The following is a 26074-nucleotide window of genomic DNA, read 5'->3' on the forward strand; positions in this document are numbered from 1 at the left end:
TAGAGGGGTGTTGGTTCAATTGTGATTTTAAAGAAGAGAGACATTTTGGTGTGGCAGTTTCTTTTCCTGTGATCGCGGAGCGCTTTTTAGCAGAGTGGTTGGAAAGGACATGGAGCTCCTGCTCCATGAGCAACGAGCGGGATTTACAACTGCTCAACTCTGCTCCATGCTCTGGTGGGCACTGGAATTACTAATTGAAGACGGGGGAAAGTACACTTTTGTCAGAACAGGCTGGCTAAATATGCAGCAGTAACTCAACACAGTGTCATTAAAGCTGCATTCAAAGATGGTTGTTTTATTTAAGATTTTCAAATTTCATAGTGCAGTATATCCTTGTGTGTAACAATGCCAAACGGAACATTTCATTTCATTTAGACAAAGCTTATTCATTGTTTTAAAAAAAAAATCTCCATAAATGACAAAAACCAATGTCCATTCAGATATTCAGATAGTCAGATATCTAGATAGTCAGATATCCAGATATCCCGATAGTCAGATAGTCATCCTTAATAGAGATCATACAATTCAGGATGTGTGTGTTTTACTCACCACAGTGATGAATGGGTTGACACTCTCCAGGGTTAGTCAGCACCACAGTCAGACCGTCTTCACAGCGAGGAACCTCCGGCAGCTGGCAACTAACCAGGTCACATACTACACACACACACACACACACACACACACACACACACACACACACACACACACACACACACACACACACACAGGACACACAGAGTACGCGAAAAACACAGTAAACAAACAAACAATACACACACAAACAATACCGACACAAACACACACACACACACACACACACACACACACACACACAGTACACAGTATTATAGTATCACACACTACACGTACAGTATTACAGTAGTATTAGTGTAGACTACAATATAGTAATAGTGCATTATAGTACATATTAGTACTGTAGAATAGTGTTGTAGTATTTTAATAATGTAGTACGTACCACTGTCACAACCTGATCTGTTTCACCTGTCTTTGTGCTTGTTTCCACCCCCACCAAGTGTCTCCCCTCATTATCTCCTGTGTATTTAAACCTGTTTTCTCTGTTTGTCTGTTGCCAGTTTGTTTTGTTCGTCAAGCCTACCAGCGTTTTTCCCCTTGCTCCTGTCTTATGGCGGGAGGGACTCCATAACCTGGCAGAATGCCATGACCAGGCATTCGACACTTCTGGAGCAATTCCGTGGATTCCCTACTGGGCAGCGGGTCACACTCGTAATCGCCCAGCCTACCCCAGTGTCCCGAGAAACCCGCTTACCTCCTCCGGAGCGCTATGCTGGAGATTCTATAACCTGCCAGGCTTTTCTCTCCCAATGCTCCCTCAATTTTCACCATGCAGCCTTCTGTGTTCCCCTCGGACCACTCGAGGATAGTGTACTTCATAACGCTGATGTCCGGGAGGGCACTCGCCTGGGCTACGATGGTGTGGGAGCAACAGTCCGCCATCTTTCTTAGTCTAGAGGAGTTCGAAGCGGAAGTTCGTAAGGTGTTTGATTCTCCGTTGTCTGGGAGAGAGGCTGCTCATAAGCTGCTCCAGCTACGTCAAGACTCCCGTAGTGTGGCAGACTACGCAATGGATTTTCGCATGTTGGTGGCTGAGAGTGCCTGGAACCTGGAAGCATTGTTCGACATGTTTCTTCACGGATTATCGGAGGTGGTCATGAATGAGCTTGCAGCCCGGGAGCTGCCCATGGACCTTGACTCCCTCATAGCCTTGACCATCTGAATCGATGGACGGCTTTGAGAACGTAGGAAGGAGAGGGAATCTGTGCCCTTTAACCCTCGATTCCCACCTCACCCGAGTTCTCTCAGGAATCACCGAAGGCCGACTCCTTCAGAGTCCAGACACCTGGGCAGGGCTAGACTGACTACGGCTGAGCGCTTCCGCCGACCCCACACCCAGAGCTATTGAACATTTCGTAGCAACCTGCCCATTAAAACCCAGGCTCATTAAAAAGGGGAGAGTACTCTGGTGGGCCTTATGGAGAACTTTTCCTCTACCCTTGCTCGCATCCATTTCCATGCCATCCTGCTGTGGGGGATTCAGTAGAAATCTCTCTAGGTACTCATCGACTCTGGGGCCGATGAGAGTTTTTTGGACGCTACTCTGGTGTCCGAGCTGGGCATCCCCACTCAGCCCCTCTCCATTCCCATGGACATTAGACCGCTGGACTGGCGCTCTATAGACAGGGTCACTCACAATACCACTCCTATAAACCTATGAGTGTCAGGGAACCACAGCGAGGCAATCCAATTTATGCTGATTAATCAGGTTCCCATTGTATTGGGATTATCTTGGCTCCAGTGACACAATCCCAATATAGACTGGACTGTTGGTGCCATTATGGTCTGCAGCCCGTTCTGCCACGCACATTGTCTGAAGTGAGCACAGCCTGCCCAGGGACGTTCCTGTGGGCTCGGAAGTTGCCCCGGACCACTCCACCATTCCCGCGGAGTACCAGGATCTCCAGGAGGTGTTCTGGTTCACTGAAACTATGACTGCGGGATTGACCTTCTCCCAGGCACCATTCTGCCCTGGGGACGACTGTAGTTTCTGTCGGATCCGGAGACCAAGGCAATGGAGACCTACATTGAGGACTCCCTAGCTGCAGGGTTCATCCGTCCTTCCACATCCCCCGCCTTCTGCATCCCCAGGGATCTTCTTTGTGGAGAAGAAGCACAAAAACCCTGCGCCCGTGCATCGACTACCGGGGCCTAAATGACATTACGGGGAAGAACAGCTGCCTGCTACCACTCATCTCGACGGCCTTTGAGACTCTCCAGGGGGACACCATGTTCTCCAAGCTGTACCTATGGAACGCCCACCCACTGGTGCGGATACGGGAATGGGACGAGTGGAAGACTGCCTTCAACACAGCCAGCGGCTACGAGTGTCTGGTCATGCCATTTGGGCTTATCAATGCCCCAACTGTGTTCCAGGCTCTGGTTAATGACGTTCTCTGTGACATGTTGAACCAGTTCGACTTTGACTACCTCAAAGAAATCCTCATCTTCTCCCGCTCCGCCCAAGAACACATGCTCCACGTCTGACAGGTTCTCCAACGCCTCCTTGAGAAGTGCGAATTATATCGCTTCACCATCTTCACCATTTTCTGTGATTCACCAACTTTTATCGCCGCTTTATCTGGGGTTACAGCACCCTGGCTTCCCCCATCTATACTCACCACTTCCAAGGTTCTGTTCACGTGGTCCCCAGCTGCTGACCGGGAGTTCCGGACACTGTTTCACCACAGCTCCCATCTTGGTTCATCCTGTTCCATCCCGCGAGTTCGTGGTGGAGGCCACTTCTTCGGATGTCTCAGTGGGGGCTGTCCTGTCCCAGCATTCTGCCCTGGACCTCAAGTTACATCCCTGCGCCTTCTTCTCCCATTTCCTAAACGCCACGGAGAGGAACTACGATGTGGGGAATTGTGAGCTACTCGCGATGAAGATGGCGTTGGAGGAGTGGAGGCACGGACTGGAGCAGGCGGAACATCTGTTCATTGTGTGGGCCGACCACAAGAACCTGGAATATCTCTGCACCGCCAAGCGTCTAAATTCTAGGCAAGCTAGTTGGGCCCTGCTCTTCACCTGGTTCAACTTCTCCCTCTCCTACCAACCAGGATCCAGAAACATTAAGCTGGATTCACTGTCATGCTGCTAAAGCCCTGTAGTTACCACACTGGTACTCCGGACAACAGTTGGACTGTGTTAATGTATTGTTGTATTGTATTGTATACAGCATGGTATAGTAATCTGGTGTGGTGTAATATTATAATATATTGTAGGCATAGTAATTTAGTAGTGTAGTGTTATAATATAGAGTATACAGTGCCTTGCGAAAGTATTCGGCCCCCTTGAACTTTGCGACCTTTTGCCACATTTCAGGCTTCAAACATAAAGATATAAAACTGTATTGTTTTGTGAAGAATCAACAACAAGTGGGACACAATCATGAAGTGGAACGACATTTATTGGATATTTCAAACTTTTTAACAAATCAAAAACTGAAAAATTGGGCGTGCAAAATTATTCAGCCCCTTTACTTTCAGTGCAGCAAACTCTCTCCAGAAGTTCAGTGAGGATCTCTGAATGATCCAATGTTGACCTAAATGACTAATGATGATAAATACAATCCACCTGTGTGTAATCAAGTCTCCGTATAAATGCACCTGCACTGTGATAGTCTCAGAGGTCCGTTAAAAGCGCAGAGAGCATCATGAAGAACAAGGAACACACCAGGCAGGTCCGAGATACTGTTGTGAAGAAGTTTAAAGCCGGATTTGGATACAAAAAGATTTCCCAAGCTTTAAACCTCCCAAGGAGCACTGTGCAAGCGATAATATTGAAATGGAAGGAGTATCAGACCACTGCAAATCTACCAAGACCTGGCCGTCCCTCTAAACTTTCAGCTCATACAAGGAGAAGACTGATCAGAGATGCAGCCAAGAGGCCCATGATCACTCTGGATGAACTGCAGAGATCTACAGCTGAGGTGGGAGACTCTGTCCATAGGACAGAACATGTGGAAGAAGGTGCAAATTGAACTTTTTGGCAACAATGCAAAACGTTATGTTTGGCGTAAAAGCAACACAGCTCATTTTTTATTTTATTTTTTATTTCACCTTTATTTAACCAGGTAGGCTAGTTGAGAACAAGTTCTCATTTGCAACTGCGACCTGGCCAAGATAAGGCATAGCAGTGTGAACAGACAACACAGAGTTACACATGGAGTAAACAATTAACAAGTCAATAACACAGTAGAAAAAAGGGGAGTCTATATATACATTGTGTGCAAAAGGCATGAGAAGGTAGGCAAATAATTACAATTATGCAGATTAACACTGGAGTGATAAATGATCAGATGGTTATGTAAAGGTAGAGATATTGGTGTGCAAAAGAGCAGAAAAATAAATAAATAAAAACAGTATGGGGATGAGGTAGGTGAAAATGGGTGGGCTATTTACCAATAGACTATGTACAGCTGCAGCGATCGGTTAGCTGCTCAGATAGCAGATGTTTGAAGTTGGTGAGGGAGATAAAAGTCTCCAACTTCAGCGATTTTTGCAATTCGTTCCAATCACAGGCAGCAGAGAACTGGAACGAAAGGCGGCCAAATGAGGTGTTGGCTTTAGGGATGATCAGTGAGATACACCTGCTGGAGCGCGTGCTACGGATGGGTGTTGCCATCGTAACCAGTGAACTGAGATAAGGCGGAGCTTTACCTAGCATGGACTTGTAGATGACCTGGAGCCAGTGGGTCTGGCGACGAATATGTAGCGAGGGCCAGCCGACTAGAGCATACAAGTCGCAGTGGTGGGTGGTATAAGGTGCTTTAGTGACAAAACGGATGGCACTGTGATAAACTGCATCCAGTTTGCTGAGTAGAGTGTTGGAAGCAATTTTGTAGATGACATCGCCGAAGTCGAGGATCGGTAGGATAGTCAGTTTTACTAGGGTAAGTTTGGCGGCGTGAGTGAAGGAGGCTTTGTTGCGGAATAGAAAGCCGACTCTTGAATTGATTTTCGATTGGAGATGTTTGATATGGGTCTGGAAGGAGAGTTTAGAGTCTAGCCAGACACCTAGGTACTTATAGATGTCCACATATTCAAGGTCGGAACCATTTTGGGTGGTGATGCTGGTCAGGCGTGCGGGTGCAGGCAGCGAACGGTTGAAAAGCATGCATTTGGTTTTACTAGCGTTTAAGAGCAGTTGGAGGCCACGGAAGGAGTGCTGTATGGCATTGAAGCTCGTTTGGAGGTTAGATAGCACAGTGTCCAAGGACGGGCCGGAAGTATATAGAATGGTGTCGTCTGCGTAGAGGTGGATCAGGGAATCGCCCGCAGCATGAGAAACATCATTGATATATACAGAGAAAAGAGTCGGCCCGAGAATTGAACCCTGTGGCACCCCCATAGAGACTGCCAGAGGACCGGACAGCATGCCCTCCGATTTGACACACTGAACTCTGTCTGCAAAGTAATTGGTGAACCAGGCAAGGCAGTCATCCGAAAAACCGAGGCTACTGAGTCTGCCAATAAGAATACGGTGATTGACAGAGTCGAAAGCCTTGGCAAGGTCTATGAAGACGGCTGCACAGTACTGTCTTTTATCGATGGCGGTTATGATATCGTTTAGTACCTTGAGCGTGGCTGAGGTACACCCGTGACCGGCTCGGAAACCATCACCCTCATCACCCTGAACACACCATCCCCACTGTCAAACATGGTGGTGGCAGCATCATGGTTTGGGCCTGCTTTTCTTCAGCAGGGACAGGGAAGATGGTTAAAATTGATGGGAAGATGGATGGAGCCAAATACAGGACCATTCTGGAAGAAAACCTGATGGAGTCTGCAAAAGACCTGAGACTGGGACGGAGATTTGTCTTCCAACAAGACAATGATCCAAAACATAAAGCAAAATCTACAATGGAATGGTTCAAAAATAAACATATCCAGGTGTTAGAATGGCCAAGTCAAAGTCCAGACCTGAATCCAATCGAGAATCTGTGGAAAGAACTGAAAACTGCTGTTCACAAATGCTCTCCATCCAACCTCACTGAGCTCGAGCTGTTTTGCAAGGAGGAATGGGAAAAAATGTCAGTCTCTCGATGTGCAAAACTGATAGAGACATACCCCAAGCGACTTACAGCTGTAATCGCAGCAAAAGGTGGCGCTACAAAGTATTAACTTAAGGGGGCTGAATAATTTTGCACGCCCAATTTTTCAGTTTTTGATTTGTTAAAAAAGTTTGAAATATCCAATAAATGTCGTTCCACTTCATGATTGTGTCCCACTTGTTGTTGATTCTTCACAAAAAAATACAGTTTTATATCTTTATGTTTGAAGCCTGAAATGTGGCAAAAGGTCGCAAAGTTCAAGGGGGCCGAATACTTTCGCAAGGCACTGTATATTAGTATAGTATTATGCAGTATTGTAAAGAAAGTATATATTGGTATAGTATTCTAGTAGTGTAGTATTATAATACTGTATGAAGCATTTTGCTACACCCGCAATAACATCTGTACGTGACCAATACATTCGATTTGATTTAATATACAGTATATATTACTATAGTATTCTAGTAGGGTAGTATTCTAATATACCATATATATTAGTAAAAAAATCGAGTAATATGGTACATACCACACTCGTATTCCGGACAACACTTGGACTCCCTCTTCTCCCTCAGAACCTCACAGGGTCCACATGCTGGGGCTACAAACCCATACACATACACACACACACACACACACACACACACACACACACACACACACACACACACACACACACGCACACACACATTCTCCACTGAGTATGTGTGTTTATGAGTGTATCCCGTATGTCTATGTGTGTGTGTGTGTGTGTGTGTGTGTGTGTGTGTGTGTATCTGAATGTATATACATTGGGATGTATGGATAAAATGGACGTACATTAAGTATTTGCCACCTTTCTGATTTTCTCTATTTTCGCATATTTTTGATACTGAATGTTATCGGATCTTCAACCAAAACCTAATATTAGATAAAGAGAACCTGAATTTGCAATAACAAAAAAATATATATACTTAAAAAAAATGTATTAACACCCAATCCCTCTGTGTGAAAAAGTATTTGCCCCTTACACTCAATAACTGGATGTGCTTTCACTGCTATGACTCCGACCAAACACTTCCTGTAGCTGTTGATCAGTCCACCTTTAGCTGCAACGACTCCAACCAAACACTTCCTGTAGCTGTTGATCAGTCCACCTTTAGCTGCAATGACTCCAACCAAACACTTCCTGTAGTTGTTGATCAGTCTCTCATGTCGCTGTGGAGGAATTTTGGCCCACTCTTCCATGCAGAACTGCTGTAACTCAGAAACATTTGCGGCTTTTCAAGCATGAACTGCTCATTTCAGGTCCTGCTACAACATCTCAATTGGGATTAGGTTTGGACTTTGTCTAGGCCATTCCAAAACTAAAAATGTGTTGCTTTTTAACCATTTTCATGTAGACTTGTTTGTGTGATTTGGATCATTGTCTTATTGCACGGAAGCAGCTGCACTTCAGCTTCAGCTCACAAACGGATGGCCTGACATTCTCCTGGATAATTATTTGATACAGAGAAGTTATAGTTAGTTATAACTCATCTGTCTTGAACATTCTTTTAACTCATCTGTCCATAGAACATTCTTCCAAGAGTCTTGATGATCATCCAGGTCCTTCCAGGTGCTTTTTGGCAAACCTGAGTCAACTTATGTCTGGAGACAACCAAACACTGCATTCCACAGTAAGAACTTCATACCAACGATCAAGCATGGTGGTGGTAGTGTGATGGTTTGGGGACGCTTTGCTACCTCAGGACCTGGACATCTTGCCTTAACAGAAAGAACTGTGAATTCTGCTCTGTATCAGATAATTCTACAGAAGAATGTCAGGCCATCTGTCTGTGAGCTGAAGCTGAAGTGTAGCTGGGTTATTCAGCAAGACAATGATTCAAAACACACAAACAAGTTGAAATGAAAATGGTTAAAAAGCAACACATTTAAACGTTTTGGAATGGCCAAGTCAAAGTTCAGACCTAATCCCAATCAGCTAAAGGTGGCACAACCAGTATATTGAGTGTAAGGGTGCAATTACTTTTTCACACAGGGGCTTTGGATCATTACAGAGGGTAGTGGGTACGGCCCAGTACATCACTGGCGCCAAGCTTCCTGCCATCCAGGACCTCTATACCAGGTGGTGCCAGAGGAAGGCCCTAAAAATTGTCATAGACTCCAGCCACCCTAGTCATAGACTGTTCTCTCTGTTACTGCACTGCAAGCGGTACCGGAGCGCCAAGTCTAGGTCCAAGAGGCTTCTAAACAGCTTCTACCCCAAGCCATAAGACTCCTGAACATCTAATCAAATGGCTACCTAGACTATTTGCATTGCCCCTGCCCCCCATTTACACCGCTGCTACTCTCTGTTATTATCTCTGCATAGTCACTTTAATACCTCCACCTACATGTACATATTACCTCAATTACCTTGACTAACCAGTGCCCCCGCACATTGACGCTGTACCAGTACCCCCTGTATATAGTCTTGCTTTTGTTATTTTACTGCTGCTCTTTAACTACTTGTTACTTTTATTTCTTATTCTTATTTCTGTTTTTTAAACTGCATTGTTGGTTAGGGGCTTGTAAGTAAACATTTCACTGTAAGGTCTACCTACAACGGTTGTATTCGCATGTGACTAATCAAATCTGATTTGATGTTACATACTTCTTTAATTTTTTTCATTAAAAAAAAGGTATGACATTTTTGTTTCAATTGTTCACTCATGTTCCCTTTTTTTAATATTAGGTTTTGGTCGGATAACATTCAGCATCAAAAATATGCAAAAACAGAGAAAATTAGAAAGGGGCAAATACTTTTCCGCAACACTGTATGTGTGTGTTATGATCAATGCAGGGTCGGTATGTTTGTGTGTGTTGCCGTTATGATCAATGCAGGGTCGGTATGTTTGTGTGTGTTGCCGTTATGATCAATGCAGGGTCGGTATGTTTGTGTGTGTTGCCGTTATGATCAATGCAGGGTCTGTATGTATGTGTGTGTTACCGTTATGATCAATGTAGGGTCGGTATGTATGTGTGTGTTACCGTTATGATCAATACAGGGTCTGTATGTATGTGTGTGTTACCGTTATGATCAATGCAGGGTCAGTATGTTTGTGTGTTTTACCTTTATGATCAATGTAGGGTCGGTATGTTTGTGTGTTTTACCTTTATGATCAATGCAGGGGCGAGCAGTGCAGTTGATACGTTGACGGTCCAGACACATACAAATCAGACACGTGTTCTCCTCTGGCACCCAGCTCTGTAGATACTACACAAAAACAGACACGATTTACTATCCTTGTGGGGACCAATTTATTCCCATTCAAAATCCTATTTTTCCTAACCCTTAACACTAACCCCTAACACTAACCCCTAACGCAAACCCCTAACACAGGGGTTCCCAAAAGGTTTTTCCACATGACCCCATTTTGACATCTGAAAATCCTTATGACCCCAAACATGGGAAAAAAACTATGTTTTTTATTTTTTATTATTTCACCTTTATTTAACCAGGTAGGCTAGTTGAGAACACCTTTATTTAACCAGGTAGGCTGGTTGAGAACACCTTTATTTAACCAGGTAGGCTAGTTGAGATCACCTTTATTTAACCAGGTAGGCTAGTTGAGAACACCTTTATTTAACCAGGTAGGCTCTTGTCTCTTATCTCACAACCACCAACAAGATGGGTGTGCTTGATGCATGTGGCATTGGAGCTTCTCAAAGTCTGTGGGCGTGGTCGACATTGAGTATCTAATCTCTGCTGTCACATCCAACCTGAATGGATGTTTGGCTTTAATGCAGACGAGAGCACTGAATCCAGCTTCACATCGATATCAGTTGGTGAAGGGTACAATGAGTTTTCATGCTTTTCGTGCTCGACCTGCGAAATGTCCCTACCTGTCTAAATTGTCCTTGTTTTACTATCCTTGTGAGAACTCTGGTCCTACAATAGTAAAACCAAAAACATACACACAAATGTACTATAAATTCATTTTTTTGTGTGTTTGAAAGAACAGGAGCAGAAAATCAGAGACAGAGGGATGAGAAATGTGTAGGTTTAGGGTTAGGCCAAATGAATCCAAGATGGCGTAGCAGTACAGACGTTGTTTGTCGTTCTCCCGTGTAAATTTAGTTTTTTTTGTCTTTTTTGTATATATTTCAGTACATTTTCAATCTCTTTTTCCATTTTAAAATGAAATATACCTTCTGGCAACCCGCCTCACCCAATGTGATACAGATCTGCTATTTTCAGACCTTACAGCCATCAGCAGCTAGCCATCAAAAGCTAAGCAGCTAATTAGCTACTAGCTACTTAGTCATTGTTAGCCACTTCTAGCAGCCTTTACCTTTAGCACAGACACCAGCTGCTTTTAATGATAATGGATAAAACTTGTCTGCCAGTCTGCACAACGCGTAATCAACCCTGAGCATACCGGACTCCACTACAACACCTGATTCCTGCCGTAAGCCCTGGACCATTACTCCTGATCATTGCAGCTAGTTAGCTGCTACCAAGTGGCCCAGCCCCAAAGCTAGCCTTGAGCCAGGCCCATCTCCCGTCCTACTCAGTGGACCCTATGATCACTCGGCTACACAGCTGATGCTTCGCGGACTCTTCACTAACACGACTAGAATCCACTACCACTGGATTCTTGCCGTAAGCTCTGGACTTTTGCATCGGATCATCGCTGCTAGCTTGCTGCTACCGAGTGGCTATAGTGGCTAATGCCCTTGTCCTGAAGCTAGCAACAGTTAGCCTCGAGCCAGGCGCATCTCCCGGCTAGCAAACAAAATTACTCCAGCTACATAGCTCTTTTGTCAACTGCCGTTCCATCACGACTGGTCTGCTGACGTAATTCCATGCACCCTAAACCGGCCTTTGCCAGGCGTCGATGAAGATGCTTTTACTTGCCCTGGCCTGCTAACTTTTTTTGTACACCGTGTCTCCTGCTTGCTAGCGTGGTAATGACTACCTAGCAGCCTCCCTGTTTCATCTACTGCTGTTCACTGGACCCTATGATCACTTGGCTACATAGCTGATGCCTGCATAACTAGTTTGTCCAGAAATACAACCTCTCTTATTGTCACTCAATGCCTAGGTTTACCTCCACTGTACCCGTGCCCTACCATACCCCTGTACATTATGCCTTGAATCTATCCTACCTCACCCAGAAATCTGCTCCTTTTATTCTCTGTCCCCAACGCACTAGACAATAAGTTCTTATAGCCTTTAGCCATACCCTTATCCTACTCCTCCTGTGTTAACTAACCTCCAGATGAGCTTCAATGCCATACAACTCTCCATCTGTGGCCTACAACTGCTCTTAAATACATATCCTCTCCCTCAACTCCCTTGATAATGGAAGACAGGGTCTATCTGCAGTTCCGCCTTTTCATCCTCAGGCGCCTGCAAGTGGTTAACAAAAACACTGTTTGGACACTGTGTTAACTAACCTCCAGACTCATTTCAATGCCATACAACTCTCTTTCCGTGGCATCCAACTGCTCGTAAATGCAAGTAAAACTAAATGCATGCTCTTCAAACGATCGCTGCCCGCACCTGCCAGTCCATCCAGCATCACTACTCTGGACGGTTCTGACTTAGAATATGTGTACAACTACAAATACCTAGGTGTCTGGTTAGACTGTAAACTCTCCTTCCAGACTCACATTAAGCATTTCCAATCAAAAATTAAATCTAGAATAGCCTTCATATTTCACAACAAAGCATACTTCTCTCATGCTGCCAAACATACCCTCGTAAAACTGACTATCCTACCGATCCTCGACTTTGGCGATGTCATTTACAAAATAGCCTCCAACACTCTACTCAACAAATTGGATGCAGGATATCACAGTGCCATCCGTTTAGTCACCAAAGCCCCATATACTACCCACCACTGCGACCTGAATGATCTTGTTGGCTGGCCCTCGCTTCATGCATTTCGCTACACTCGCATTAACATCTGCTAACCATGTGTATGTGACAAATAAAATGTGATTTGATTTGATTTGATTTGCTTGTCGCCAAACCCACTGGCTCCAGGTCATCTACAAGTCTCTGCTAGGTCAAGCCCCGCCTTATCTCAGCTCACTGGTCACCATAGCAGCACCCACCCGTAGCACGTGCTCCAGCAGGTATATCTCACTTGTCACCCCCAAAGCCAATTCTTACTTTGGCCGCCTTTCCTTCCAGTTCTCTGCTGCCAATGACTGGAACGAATTGCAAAAATCGCTGAAGCTGGAGACTCTTACCTCCCTCACTACCTTTAAGCATCAGCTATCTGAGCAGCTTAATAACGATCGCTGCATCTGTAAACAGCCCATCTGTAAACAGCCCATCCAACTACCTAGCCCACCCCATATTGTTTATATTTACTTTTTTGCACACCAGTATTTCTACTTGCACATCATTATCTGCACATTTATCACACCAGTGATAATTTGCTAAATTGTAATTACTTTGCTAATATGGCCTATTTATTGCCATACCTCCTTACACCATTTGCACACACTGTATATAGACTTTTTCTATTGTATTATTGACTGTACGTTTGTTTACTCCATCTGTAACTCTGTGTTGTAGTTTGTGTCACACTGCTTTGCTTTATCTTGGCCAGGTCGCAGTTGTAAATGAGAACTTGTTCTCAACTGGCCTACTTGGTTAAATAAAGGTGACATTTTAAAAACTGACACGTTGAGAGAAGCAGAGAGTCAGAGGGATGAGAAATGTGTAGGCCTGAGGGCGCCGCCAAACTGGCACGTTGATTTTATCTGCTTGAACAGTGTCCTGGTAAACACCTTTAGCTATGTGTGTGTGTGGTTGTGTGTTGTCTCACCGGGTGTGTGTGTCCGTGCTGGTCGACACACTGGTTGCAGGCGTCAGGTGATACACACTCTCCCCCCAGCGGCACCGTGTTCCCTGGACAAAAACACCCTTCTGTTGGCTTGGTGATACACACACTCCCATTACCACTAAGAACCCCTGAGTTGCCAGGCGACAGGCCAATGCTGCTGCAGTCCTCCACACACCCGGTCCGACATGCATCATACTCCATGGAGCTGGGGCACTGCATGGCTACACACAATAATAATCATATTAATCATAATGATCATATTTAATCATACTAATCATAATCTTCATCATCAACAATAATCATACACAATATTAATAATAATTAATGATATTAATATCAAATAGTAATAATAATAGTAGTAATAAAGGTATTATTTGTAAAGTGCATTTCTCGCACCAAAGGTGCTACAACGTCAAAAAAAATATTTTACTGTATTATAAAACAGAGAGAACACTGATCCGAGACAGGAATCAAAGTAGGTCTCTTCAGAACAAAACACACATATTTATATACAGGTGTTGTCAGAACATAACAGGACACAGACTTACGGCAAAGGTTTGTGCTTCTCCAGTGGACACAGAGTCCTCTCTGTCGGCAGAGATGTGTATAGGAGGAAATTACATCACAGACGTCTGTCTCCTGACATGCTTCCTTTTGGCAGCGCAAAATGAAAGGCATGATGGGAACATGTGTGTGACAGGAGGAGAACACCTCGGAGCGCAGCACCTCACACGCCCTCGACGCTCCGTACACACACACTGGGGCATGCCGCGGGACACACACACCGTCGCCGCTCGATACCATCCAATCGGAGACGAGAAGAGCTGAGTCAGAAGTCGAACTGCCATTCCTCAGAGAGAGATAATTAACCCTCTCCTCGCCACACCACCCTGACACACACAGAGAATAATATTATTTAATTACCATAGTGAATTGTATGTTTATGTGTCAATTAATCCCATAAGGGACGGGATGCCAATTGGCGAATTGACACGAAAAAAATGTCATAAATTTGTTCATTCATTAATTAATTCACACACACACACACACACACACACACACACACACACACACACACACACACACACACACACACACACACACACACACACACACACACACAAATTCATTAATGTGTGTGTGTGTGCGTGTTTACTATGTGTTTATCTGTGAGTGTGTACCACAGACTCCAGAGGTGTGGTTGATAGTGGAGGAGGTGAGTGTGATGGTGAACTCGTTTTTCTGAGGGGTAAATGCCAGGATGTAGCCATGTTCCACGGATCTCAGCTGAAACATCACTCCTCCATAACGCATCACCTCCACCAGACTGGAGCGGAATGGGAGGGAGACAGGGGCTCCATCTACTGTCACCTAGACACACACACACACAGTACACACACACATAGTACACACACTCATAGTATACACACTTATAGTGCACACACTCAGAGTAAACACACACACAGTAAACACACTCAGAGTACACACACTCAGAGTACACACACTCAGAGTACACACACAAGAATATTACACACACACATAGTACACACACTCATAGTATACACACTTATAGTGCACACACACTCAGGGTACACACACTCATAGTACACACACAGTAATATTACACACACACACACTCATAGTACACACACTCAGAGTACACACACGCAAAGTACACACACTCATAGTACACACACAGTAATAGTACACACACAGTAATAGTACACACACTCAGAGTACACACTCTCATAGTACACACACACATAGTACACACACTCAAAGTACACATTCTCATAGCACACACACTCATTATACACATACTAATAGTAAACACTCTCATAGTACACACTCTCATAGCAAACACTCTCATAGTACACATACTCATAGTACACACACACTCATAGTACACACACTCAGAACACATACTCATAGTACACACACTCTTAGTACACACACTCAGTACACACACTCTTAGTACACATACTCATAGTACACACACTCAGTGCACATTCTCATAGTACACATACTCAGAGTACACACACTCATAGTACACACAGTCAGTACACATACTCAGAGTATACCCCCAGTCATAGTTCACACAGTCAGTACACCCCCCTAGGTCCTACCGTCATGTCGTCTTTCAGCAGTACAGTACTTTGCCCATGCGTAAATTCCATGACCTTCATGCAGACTTCGTTCTGATTGGATGACCCTGGGCAGGTTCCGCTGTGCAGCGTGACCTCTGAACCTCCCGTGTCCCCGGCAACCGTCAGCAGGGTGTAGGAACATAGCCCCTCCCCTTCCAGCCTTAGAGCCACGCCATCAAACCTCACCACATGGTTGGTGGAGCTACCCATACAGACACCTGGAGGGAGGGAGGAAGGGAGGGAGGGAGGGGGTGTGTTACAGATGCGTGTGGGTAAGTGCATCTAATATGTGTGTGCTTAATGTGTGTGTGAGTGTGCTATAATGTGTGTGAGTGTGTGTTTGTGTCTGTGTGAGTGTGCGTGTGTACTTAGTGTTTGTACTAACAAGGGCAGTCCCAGTGGCAGCCACAGTTATCCTGAACTCTGAGAGGACTCATGTGGTTACTGCAGGCTGGGGGCTCCAGTCGATCACAGTTCACCTGGATAATTGAATATAACATAATATACTCTTAATATACTATAATATACTGTACTATAATATAACATAAAATAGGGTACTTTAATATACTATAATGTAATATACTATAATATACAGTATTTTAATATACCATAACGTAATATAATAAAATACAATAGACTTTAATATACTATAATGTAATATACTAAAATATAATATAAAATAATATACTTTAATAAACTATACTGTAAGATACTATAATATACAGTACTTTAATACTATAATATAATATACTTTATTATACTATAATGTAATATAATGAAATACAATAGACTTTCATATACTATAATGTAACATAACATGCTTGAATATACTAAAATATATTATAATATGGTATAATGTAATATGCCATAATATAATGTAATATACTATAATATATTAGGCTGGCGGCTCCAGACGATCACAGTTCACCTTGTGGCTCTGAACAGTCACGGCTCCGCTTGGGTGGCACAGCACCGAATGACATCTGTCAGGAAGCAGCCACGACTCACCAGGCTACACACAAAGTTAGTGCTGAATATTCAGACTGGTCAAGGAAAACAATAGTTCAAGTAATTGTCCAATGAAATTCGCACTTTTAAAAGTTCGTATTCTCTTATTCAAATAATATATTTGAGGTACGCTACGCACACACACCATTCCAACATGTGTATGCGACCAATACAATTTGATTTGAACACAGAAATGCTGCTTTTCACCATGCTTAATTATTTTTTTTTGGAAGGAAAACTATTTTACTCATATTGAAAGTAATTATAGATCATACTTCATACAAATATGGAAACACTGGGCAGTTAATTTAATTCAGTAGTTCAGTAGTTAAATGATGGTTGTCACATCAACACATCAGCAAGTCAACACACACTCACCTTCCTCTCGTTCCCATCATCATCGACACACACTCCAGGAGGACCAGCTGAGGAAGAATACACATCACAATCTTCATAATCATCACTCTCATCATCACTAAAATCATCATCATTACCATCATCCTCATCACCAAAATCATGATCATTACCATCATCATCATCACCAAAATCATCATCATTACCATCACCATCACCACCATCATCATCATCATCATCATGACAATCAACACCATCATCATCACCATCATCACCACCATCATCAACATTATCATCACCACCACCATCCCCATCACCATCATCACCACCATCACCAACACCATCATCACCATCATCATCACCAGCATCACCATTATCACCACCATCATCATCAATTCAATTACCACTATCATCATCATCATCACCATCATCATCATCACCAAAATCATCATCATTACCATCATCATCATCACCAAAATCATCATCATTACCATCACCATCACCATCATCATCATCATCATCATCACAATCAACACCATCATCATCACCATCATCACCACCATCATCAACATTATCATCACCACCACCATCCCCATCACCATCACCATCAACATCATCACCACCATCACCAACACCATCATCACCATCATCATCACCAGCATCACCATTATCACCACCATCATCATCAATTCAATTACCACTATCATCATCATCACCATCATCATCATCTTCATCAATATCATCAGCATCACCATCATCACCAGCATCATCATCACCACCGTCATTGTCATCATCTTCATCTTCATCAATATCATCATCATTATCATAATCTCTCCAGGTAGCTCTGGTCCAGTACTATACCTCTACAGAGTTTGTCTGTGTAGCTCTTGTCCAGTGTTAACAGCATCATCAGCTCCTCCATGCTGTTAAGGTGGAGTGTGTTGTCCTGGTCGCCATGGGAACCAAGCAGGCTCAGTTCAGCTCTGTCGTAACCGGGCCCGATGCCGATGGGGAAAACTGACACGCCTGTTGGCAGAGTTATGATGTCCATCACTAAACTGTGGTGGTTGTTATGATGTCATTGCTAACCTGAAGTCCTCGTTATGATGTCACAACTAACCTGCAGTTCTCGCTATGATGTCACTATTAACCTGCTATCATCGTTATGATGTCACCATTAACCTGCGGTCCTCCTTATGATGCCACCACTAACCTGTGGTCCTCCTTATGATGTCACCACTGACCTGCTGCCATCCTTATGTCGTCACCCACTCTGCCCCCACTAGACGGAGAGATGGATGTTTGGACAGCAAATCGCAAATCACATCCTTATGATGTCAGTACTAATATGCTGCCCTCCTTATGACGTCACTACTAACATGCTGCCCTCGTTATGATGTCACTACTAACATGCTTCCCTCCTTATGATGTCACCACTAACCTGTGGTCCTCCTTATGATGTCACCACTAAACTCATGCCCTCCTTATGATGTTACCACTAACCTGTGTTCCACGTTATGATATCACCTCTAAACTGTGGTTTTTGTTATGATGTCAGCACTAACCTCCTGCCCTCCTTATGATGTCACCTCGACCCTGCTGCCATCCTTATGATGCTACCACTAACCTGTGGCCCTCCTTATGATGTCACCACTAACCTGTCCTTGTTATGATGTCACCACTAAACTCCTGCCCTCCTTAGGATGTCACCACTAACCTCCTGCCCTCCTCATGTCACCTCTAACCTGTGGTCCTCCTTCTGATGTCATCACTAACCTGCGGTCAGCGCCTCGTTAGTTGCCTCCTGTAGTTGGTCAGTCGACCTGTCAATCACCAGCATAACCACCACCTTGGCCACACCCACTCTGCCCCCACTAGACGGAGAGATGGATGTTTGGACAGCAAATCGCAACGCAGCACCTGATCACAGAGAAAGAGAGACCATCAGATGTTACCCAGCGCAATGTGTGTGTGTTACCCAGCGCGATGTGTGTGTGTTACCCAGCGCGATGTGTGTGCGTTACCCAGCACGATGTGTGTGCGTTACCCAGCGCAATGTGTGTGTGTTACCCAGCGCGATGTGTGTGTGTTACCCAGCGCAATGTGTGTTACCTGGCATGGTCTATTTACTGTGTTGGCAGATTGTTTTAATCTTTAGCAGTCATTTATGCTGTCTCTGGGACAGGACTATCAGTTTCAGAAATAGAAAACAATGTCAAATTGTCATGGACCTGTCAGCAGAACTTGTGAATTCAACAATGTTATGCATTGACTTTTCTCCCAACCGCTATATAATGGACTGCCCGTCTTCCAGAAAGACAACCATCTCTGCACTCCACCAATCTGGCCTTTATGGTAAAGTGGTCAGATGGAAGCCACTCCTCAGTAAAAGGCACATGACAGTCGCTTGGACTCTCAGACCATGAGAAACAAGATTCTCTGGTTTGGTGAAACCAAGATGAAGTATTTCAGTGGTAGCTCCACAGGGTTTCCCCCTCCAAGGGTTTTTCAGTTAGATAGTCCACATGTTCAGTGGTAGCTCCACAGGGTTTCCCCCTCCAACTGATTTTCAGTTAGATAGTCCACATGTTCAGTGGTAGCTCCACAGGGTTTCCCCCTCTAAGGGATTTTCAGTTAGATAGTCCACATGTTCAGTGGTAGCTCCACAGGGTTTCCCCCTCTAAGGGATTTTCAGTTAGATAGTCCACATGTTCAGTGGTAGCTCCACAGGGTTTCCCCCTCCAAGGGATTTTCAGTTAGATAGTCCACATGTTCAGTGGTAGCTCCACAGGGTTTCCCCCTCCAAGGGATTTTCAGTTAGATAGTCCACATGTTCAGTGGTAGCTCCACAGGGTTTCCCCCTCCAACTGATTTTCAGTTAGATAGTCCACATGTTCAGTGGTAGCTCCACAGGGTTTCCCCCTCTAAGGGATTTTCAGTTAGATAGTCCACATGTTCAGTGGTAGCTCCACAGGGTTTCCCCCTCCAAAGGATTTTCAGTTAGATAGTCCACATGTTCAGTGGTAGCTCCACCGGGTTTCCCCCTCCAAGGGATTTTCAGTTGGATCTGTTTAGCTGTATTAGCAGGCTGGCATTATTTTATTTTTAATTTTATTTCACCTTTATTTAACCAGATAGGCTAGTTGAGAACAAGTTCTCATTTACAACTGCAACCTGGCCAAGATAAAGCAAATCAGTGCGACTGAAACAACAACACAGAGTGACACATAAAAAAGCGTACAGACAATAACACAATAGAAAAAATCTAAGTACAGTGTGTGCAAATATAGAAGAGTAGGGAGGTAAGGCAAGAAATAGGTCATGATGGCGAAATAATTACAATTTAGCATTAACACTGGAGTGATAGATGTGCAGATGATGATGTGCAAGTAAAGATACTTTGGTGCAAAAGAGCAAGTGGATAAGTAACAATATGGGGATGAGGTAGTTGGGTGTGCTATTTACAGATTGGCTGTGTACAGTGTCACGGCCCCTCCTCTGCATTGCAGGGGCGGTTCCTCTTGTAGGGTCGTTAGGGGTCGTTAGTGATTGGAGCCACCTGGGCTCAGTGTATTTAAACTGCTTCACTAAACAATCTTGCCTCTCTCTCTCTGCTCCTCCAGGTATTATCCTGTTTTGTTTGTTCCTTTGTAGTTTTACGTATTTTTCACTCAGTCATATTCACACACACACAGATTCACGCATCCCTGCACTTTACATACACCCTACATTATGATACTTTCACACCTCATTCCTTTTTCTTTGTTTAAAGTTAATAGTTTTGGTTTACAATAAATAACCTTTTTTATTGGCCTATACCTGTTCGTGTCCCCTCATTTTTGCCACAGGCTTTGAGCCGGCCTGTGACAACAGGTACAGTGATCGGTAAGCTGCTCTGATAGCTGATGCTTAAAGTTGGAAAGGGAGACAAAAGACTCCAGCCTCACTGATTTTTGCAACTCGTTCCAGTAATTTGCAGCAGAGAACTGGAAGGAAAGGCGGCCAAAGGAAGTGTTGGCTTTGGGGATGACCTGTTAAATAAACCTGCTGTAGCGTGTGCTACGGTGTTGCTATGGTGACCAGTGAGCTGAGATAAGGTGGGGCTTTACCTAGCAAAGACTTATAGATGACCTGGAGCCAGTGGGTTTGGCAACGAATATGTAGTGAGGGCCAGCCGACGAGAGCATACATGTTGCAGTGGTGGTCGCAGTGGTACCAAGAAGACCGTGAATGATCCTGAGTGGCTGATTTACAATTTTGACTTAAATCTTCTTGAAAATCTATGGCAAGACTTTAAAATGGTTTATGGTCTAAAAATGGTCTACCAATGATCAACAACCAAGTTGACAGCAGGTGAAGAATTTAGAAAAGAACAATGAACAAATACTGTACAATCCAGGCGTGCAAAGCTCTTAGAGACTTACCCAGAAAGACTTATAGCTGTAATTGCTGCCAAATGTGATTATTTTATTTTTAATATTTTTTATTTCACCTTTATTTAACCACGTAGGCTAGTTGAGAACAAGTTCTCATTTACAACTGCGGCCTGGCCAAGATAAAGCAAAGCAGTGTGACACAAACATCAACACAGAGTTACATATGGAATAAACAAACATACAGTCAATAATACAGTAGAGAAAGTATATGTACAGTGTATGCAAATGGGGTAGGATAAGGGGGGTGAGACAATAAATAGGCCATACAGTATGGCAAATTAAACACTGGGGTGATAGATGTGCAGAAGATGAGTGTGAAAGTAGCGGTACTGGGGTGCAAAGGAGCAAAATAAATAAAATAAATAACAATATGGGGATGAGGTAGTTGGATGGGCTATTTACAGACTGGCTATGTACAGGTGCAGTGATCTGTGAGCTGCTCTGAAAACTGGTGCTTAAAGCTAGCGAGGGAGATATGAGTCTCCAGCTTCAGTGATTTTTGCAGTTCGTTCCAGTCATTGGCAGCAGAGGACTGGAAGGAAAGGCGACCAAAGGAAGAATTGGCTTTGAGGGTGACAAGTGAAATATACCTGCTGGAGCACGTGCTGCGGGTGGGTGCTGCTATGGTGACCAGTGAGCTGAGATAAGGTGGGGCTTTACATAGCAATTACTTATAGATGACGTGGAGCCAGTGGGTTTGGCGATGGATATGAAGCGAGGGCCAGCCAATGAGAGCATACAGGTGGCAGTGGTGGGTAGTGTATGGGGCTTGGTGACAAAATGGATGGCACTGTGATAGACTGCATCCAATTTGCTGAGGAGAGTGTTGGAGGCTATTTTATAAATGACATCGCCAAAGTCAAGGATCGGTAGGATTTTCAGTTTTACGAGGGTATGTTTGGCAGCATGAGTGAAGGATGCTTTGTTGCGAAATATGAAGCCGATTCTAGATTTATTTTTTGATTGGAGATGCTTAATGTGAGTCTGGAAGGAGAGTTTAAAGTCTAACCAGACACCTAGGTATTTGTAGTTGACCACATATTCTAAGAACCGTCCAGTTGTGATGCTGGACGGGTGGGTAGAGCATGCATTTAGTTTTGCTTGCACTTAAGAGCAGTTGTAGGCCATGGAAGGAGAGTTGTATGGCATTGAAGACAGAAGTATAAAGAATGGTGTCGTCTGTGTAGAGGTGGATCAGAGAATCACCAGCAGCAAGAGCGAAATCATTGATGTATACAGAGAAAAGAGTTGGCCCGAGAATTGAACACTGTGGCACCCCCATAGAGACTGCCAGACGTCCGGACAACAGGCCCTCTGATTTGACACACTGAACTCTGTCAAAGAAGTAGTTGGTGAACCAGGCGAGAATTTTAGGAAGAGAGGGTCCAGATTGTCTAGCCCAGCTGATTTGTATGGGTCCAGATTTTGCAGCTCTTTCAGAAAATCAGCTATCTGGATTTGGGTGAAGGAGAAATGGGGGAGGCTTAGGCAAGTTGCAGTGAGGGATGCAGGGCGTTTGACCGGGGTAGGGGTAGCCAGGTGGAAAGCATGGCCAGCCGTAGAAAAGTTCTCAATTATCGCGGATTTATCGGTGGTGACAGTGTTTCCTTTCCTCAGTGCAGTGGGCAGCTGGGAGGAGGTGCTCTTATTCTCCGTGTACTTTACAGTGTCCCAGAACTTTTTGGAGTTTGTGCTACAGGATGCAAATTTCTATTTGAAAAATTTAGCCTTAGCTTTCCTAACTGACTGTGTATATTGGTTCCTAACTTCCCTGAAAATGTGCATATTGCAGGGGCTATTCGATGTTAATGTAGTATGATTCTAACATGTATTGACTCAGGGGTGTGAATAAAAACTGTAATTTATATATTTCTGTATTTGATTTTCAATACATTTGCAAAGATGTATTTAAAAAAATACAGTGCCTTGCGAAAGTATTCGGCCCCCTTGAACTTTGCGACCTTTTGCCACATTTCAGGCTTCAAACATAAAGATATAAAACTGTATTGTTTTGTGAAGAATCAACAACAAGTGGGACACAATCATGAAGTGGAACGACATTTATTGGATATTTCAAACTTTTTAACAAATCAAAAACTGAAAAATTGGGCGTGCAAAATTATTCAGCCCCTTTACTTTCAGTGCAGCAAACTCTCTCCAGAAGTTCAGTGAGGATCTCTGAATGATCCAATGTTGACCTAAATGACTAATGATGATAAATACAATCCACCTGTGTGTAATCAAGTCTCCGTATAAATGCACCTGCACTGTGATAGTCTCAGAGGTCCGTTAAAAGCGCAGAGAGCATCATGAAGAACAAGGAACACACCAGGCAGGTCCGAGATACTGTTGTGAAGAAGTTTAAAGCCGGATTTGGATACAAAAAGATTTCCCAAGCTTTAAACCTCCCAAGGAGCACTGTGCAAGCGATAATATTGAAATGGAAGGAGTATCAGACCACTGCAAATCTACCAAGACCTGGCCGTCCCTCTAAACTTTCAGCTCATACAAGGAGAAGACTGATCAGAGATGCAGCCAAGAGGCCCATGATCACTCTGGATGAACTGCAGAGATCTACAGCTGAGGTGGGAGACTCTGTCCATAGGACAGAACATGTGGAAGAAGGTGCAAATTGAACTTTTTGGCAACAATGCAAAACGTTATGTTTGGCGTAAAAGCAACACAGCTCATCACCCTGAACACACCATCCCCACTGTCAAACATGGTGGTGGCAGCATCATGGTTTGGGCCTGCTTTTCTTCAGCAGGGACAGGGAAGATGGTTAAAATTGATGGGAAAATGGATGGAGCCAAATACAGGACCATTCTGGAAGAAAACCTGATGGAGTCTGCAAAAGACCTGAGACTGGGACGGAAATTTGTCTTCCAGCAAGACAATGATCCAAAACATAAAGCAAAATTTACAATGGAATGGTTCAAAAATAAACATATCCAGGTGTTAGAATGGCCAAGTCAAAGTCCAGACCTGAATCCAATCGAGAATCTGTGGAAAGAACTGAAAACTGCTGTTCACAAATGCTCTCCATCCAACCTCACTGAGCTCGAGCTGTTTTGCAAGGAGGAATGGGAAAAAATGTCAGTCTCTCGATGTGCAAAACTGATAGAGACATACCCCAAGTGACTTACAGCTGTAATCGCAGCAAAAGGTGGCGCTACAAAGTATTAACTTAAGGGGGCTGAATAATTTTGCACCCCCAATTTTTCAGTTTTTGATTTGTTAAAAAGTTTGAAATATCCAATAAATGTCGTTCCACTTCATGATTGTGTTCCACTTGTTGTTGATTCTTCAAAATAAAATACAGTTTTATATCTTTATGTTTGAAGCCTGAAATGTGGCAAAAGGTCACAAAGTTCAAGGGGGCCGAATACTTTCGCAAGGCACTTTATATAACTTTGTCATTATGGGGTACTGTGTACTGACATTTTGGATATATATTGACGGAATTAATCGAACAAAAGGATCAATTGTGTTGTTTATCCATTTTGAATTCAGGCTGTACATTTTTTATTAGAAGATATAGTTGAGGTTTATGGTTTAGTGAGTGTTTTGTTCCAAATACAATGCTTTTAGTTTTAGAAATATTTAGTGCTAACTTATTCCTTGCCACCCAGTCTGAAACCAACTGCAGCTCATTGTTGAGTGTTGCAATCATTTCAGTCGCTGTAGTAGCCAACGTGTATAGTGATGAGTCATCCGCATACATAGACACTCTGGCCTTACTCGGTCAGTGGCATGTTGTTCGTAAAAATAGAAAAAGCAAGGGGCCTAAATAGCTACCCTGGGGAATTCCTGATTCTAACTGGATTATACTTGAGATGTTTCCATTAAAACCTCTTACTTCTACCCCCTCCTTTTTCGAACATTCTGTTAAAAATCGCGCAACTTTTCAGCGTCCTGCTACTCATGCCAGGAATATAGTATATGCATATGATTAGTATGTGTGGATAGAAAACACTCTGAAGTTTCTAAAACTGGTTAAATCACGGCTGTGACTATAACAGATCGTGTGTTTCATTGAAAAACGCAAGAAAAACTGCTCTCTGAAAGCTAAAAATAATTTCCATAAGTCACTTTCATGGGTTGTTAAAAGAGGACAAAATTTAATATCGACCTGCATGCAATTCATACAAATTCCACACGATGTCGCCATTGTCGTCATTTTCAATTGAATTTTTTGTTGGAAAATCCAACTATCTGGATTCCGTTTCTTCCAGTCTCCACCAGGATGCTGTGAATGTGGACATTGGCAGCCATTGATTTGCAGACGAGGAGCTATTGAATATACATCGCCCTGTAATCATTTTGATAGATTATAAACGTTTACTAATACCTAAAGTTGGATTACAAAAGGATTTCGAAGTGTTTTGTGAAAGTTTATCGTCGACTTTTTTAATTTAAAAAAATGACGCAGCGTTTAAAAACAATGTTTTTTTCTGAATGACACAGCTTCCATAGAAAGCTATTTTGGGTATATATGGACCGATTTAAACGAAAAAAAGACCCAATAGTGATGTTTATGGGGCATATAGGAGTGCCAAGAAAGAAGCTCATCAAAGGTAATGAATGTTATATATTTTATTTCTGCGTTTTGTGCAGCACCGGATAAGCAAAGTCTTTGTTTACGTCGCATTCAGG

At 43.5% G+C, this 26074-nt stretch overlaps 2 protein-coding genes across 2 annotated transcripts in view; one reads left to right on the plus strand and one right to left on the minus strand.

The window, feature by feature from the left end:
- LOC139376666 (mitochondrial glutamate carrier 1-like) overlaps positions 1–26074 on the plus strand; it is a 273532-nt gene that overhangs the window by 195380 nt on the left and 52078 nt on the right. The window lies entirely within an intron of this gene.
- The window catches only part of LOC139376660 (von Willebrand factor), a 228581-nt gene that overhangs the window by 61190 nt on the left and 141317 nt on the right, over positions 1–26074 (minus strand). Inside the window, exons 32-43 of the mRNA XM_071119496.1 lie at positions 18759–18902; positions 17844–18008; positions 17007–17053; positions 16549–16632; positions 16006–16099; positions 15600–15838; positions 14655–14844; positions 14022–14363; positions 13456–13694; positions 9782–9884; positions 7176–7247; positions 550–654 (exon numbers count right to left, since the gene is read on the minus strand). Of these exons, the coding sequence (XP_070975597.1) occupies positions 550–654; positions 7176–7247; positions 9782–9884; positions 13456–13694; positions 14022–14363; positions 14655–14844; positions 15600–15838; positions 16006–16099; positions 16549–16632; positions 17007–17053; positions 17844–18008; positions 18759–18902 (1824 nt within the window). The remainder of the gene's footprint in view (positions 1–549; positions 655–7175; positions 7248–9781; positions 9885–13455; positions 13695–14021; positions 14364–14654; positions 14845–15599; positions 15839–16005; positions 16100–16548; positions 16633–17006; positions 17054–17843; positions 18009–18758; positions 18903–26074) is intronic.

This window comes from Oncorhynchus clarkii, chromosome 2 (genome assembly GCF_045791955.1).
Source record: "Oncorhynchus clarkii lewisi isolate Uvic-CL-2024 chromosome 2, UVic_Ocla_1.0, whole genome shotgun sequence".
In the NCBI taxonomy this organism is placed as follows: domain Eukaryota; kingdom Metazoa; phylum Chordata; class Actinopteri; order Salmoniformes; family Salmonidae; genus Oncorhynchus; species Oncorhynchus clarkii.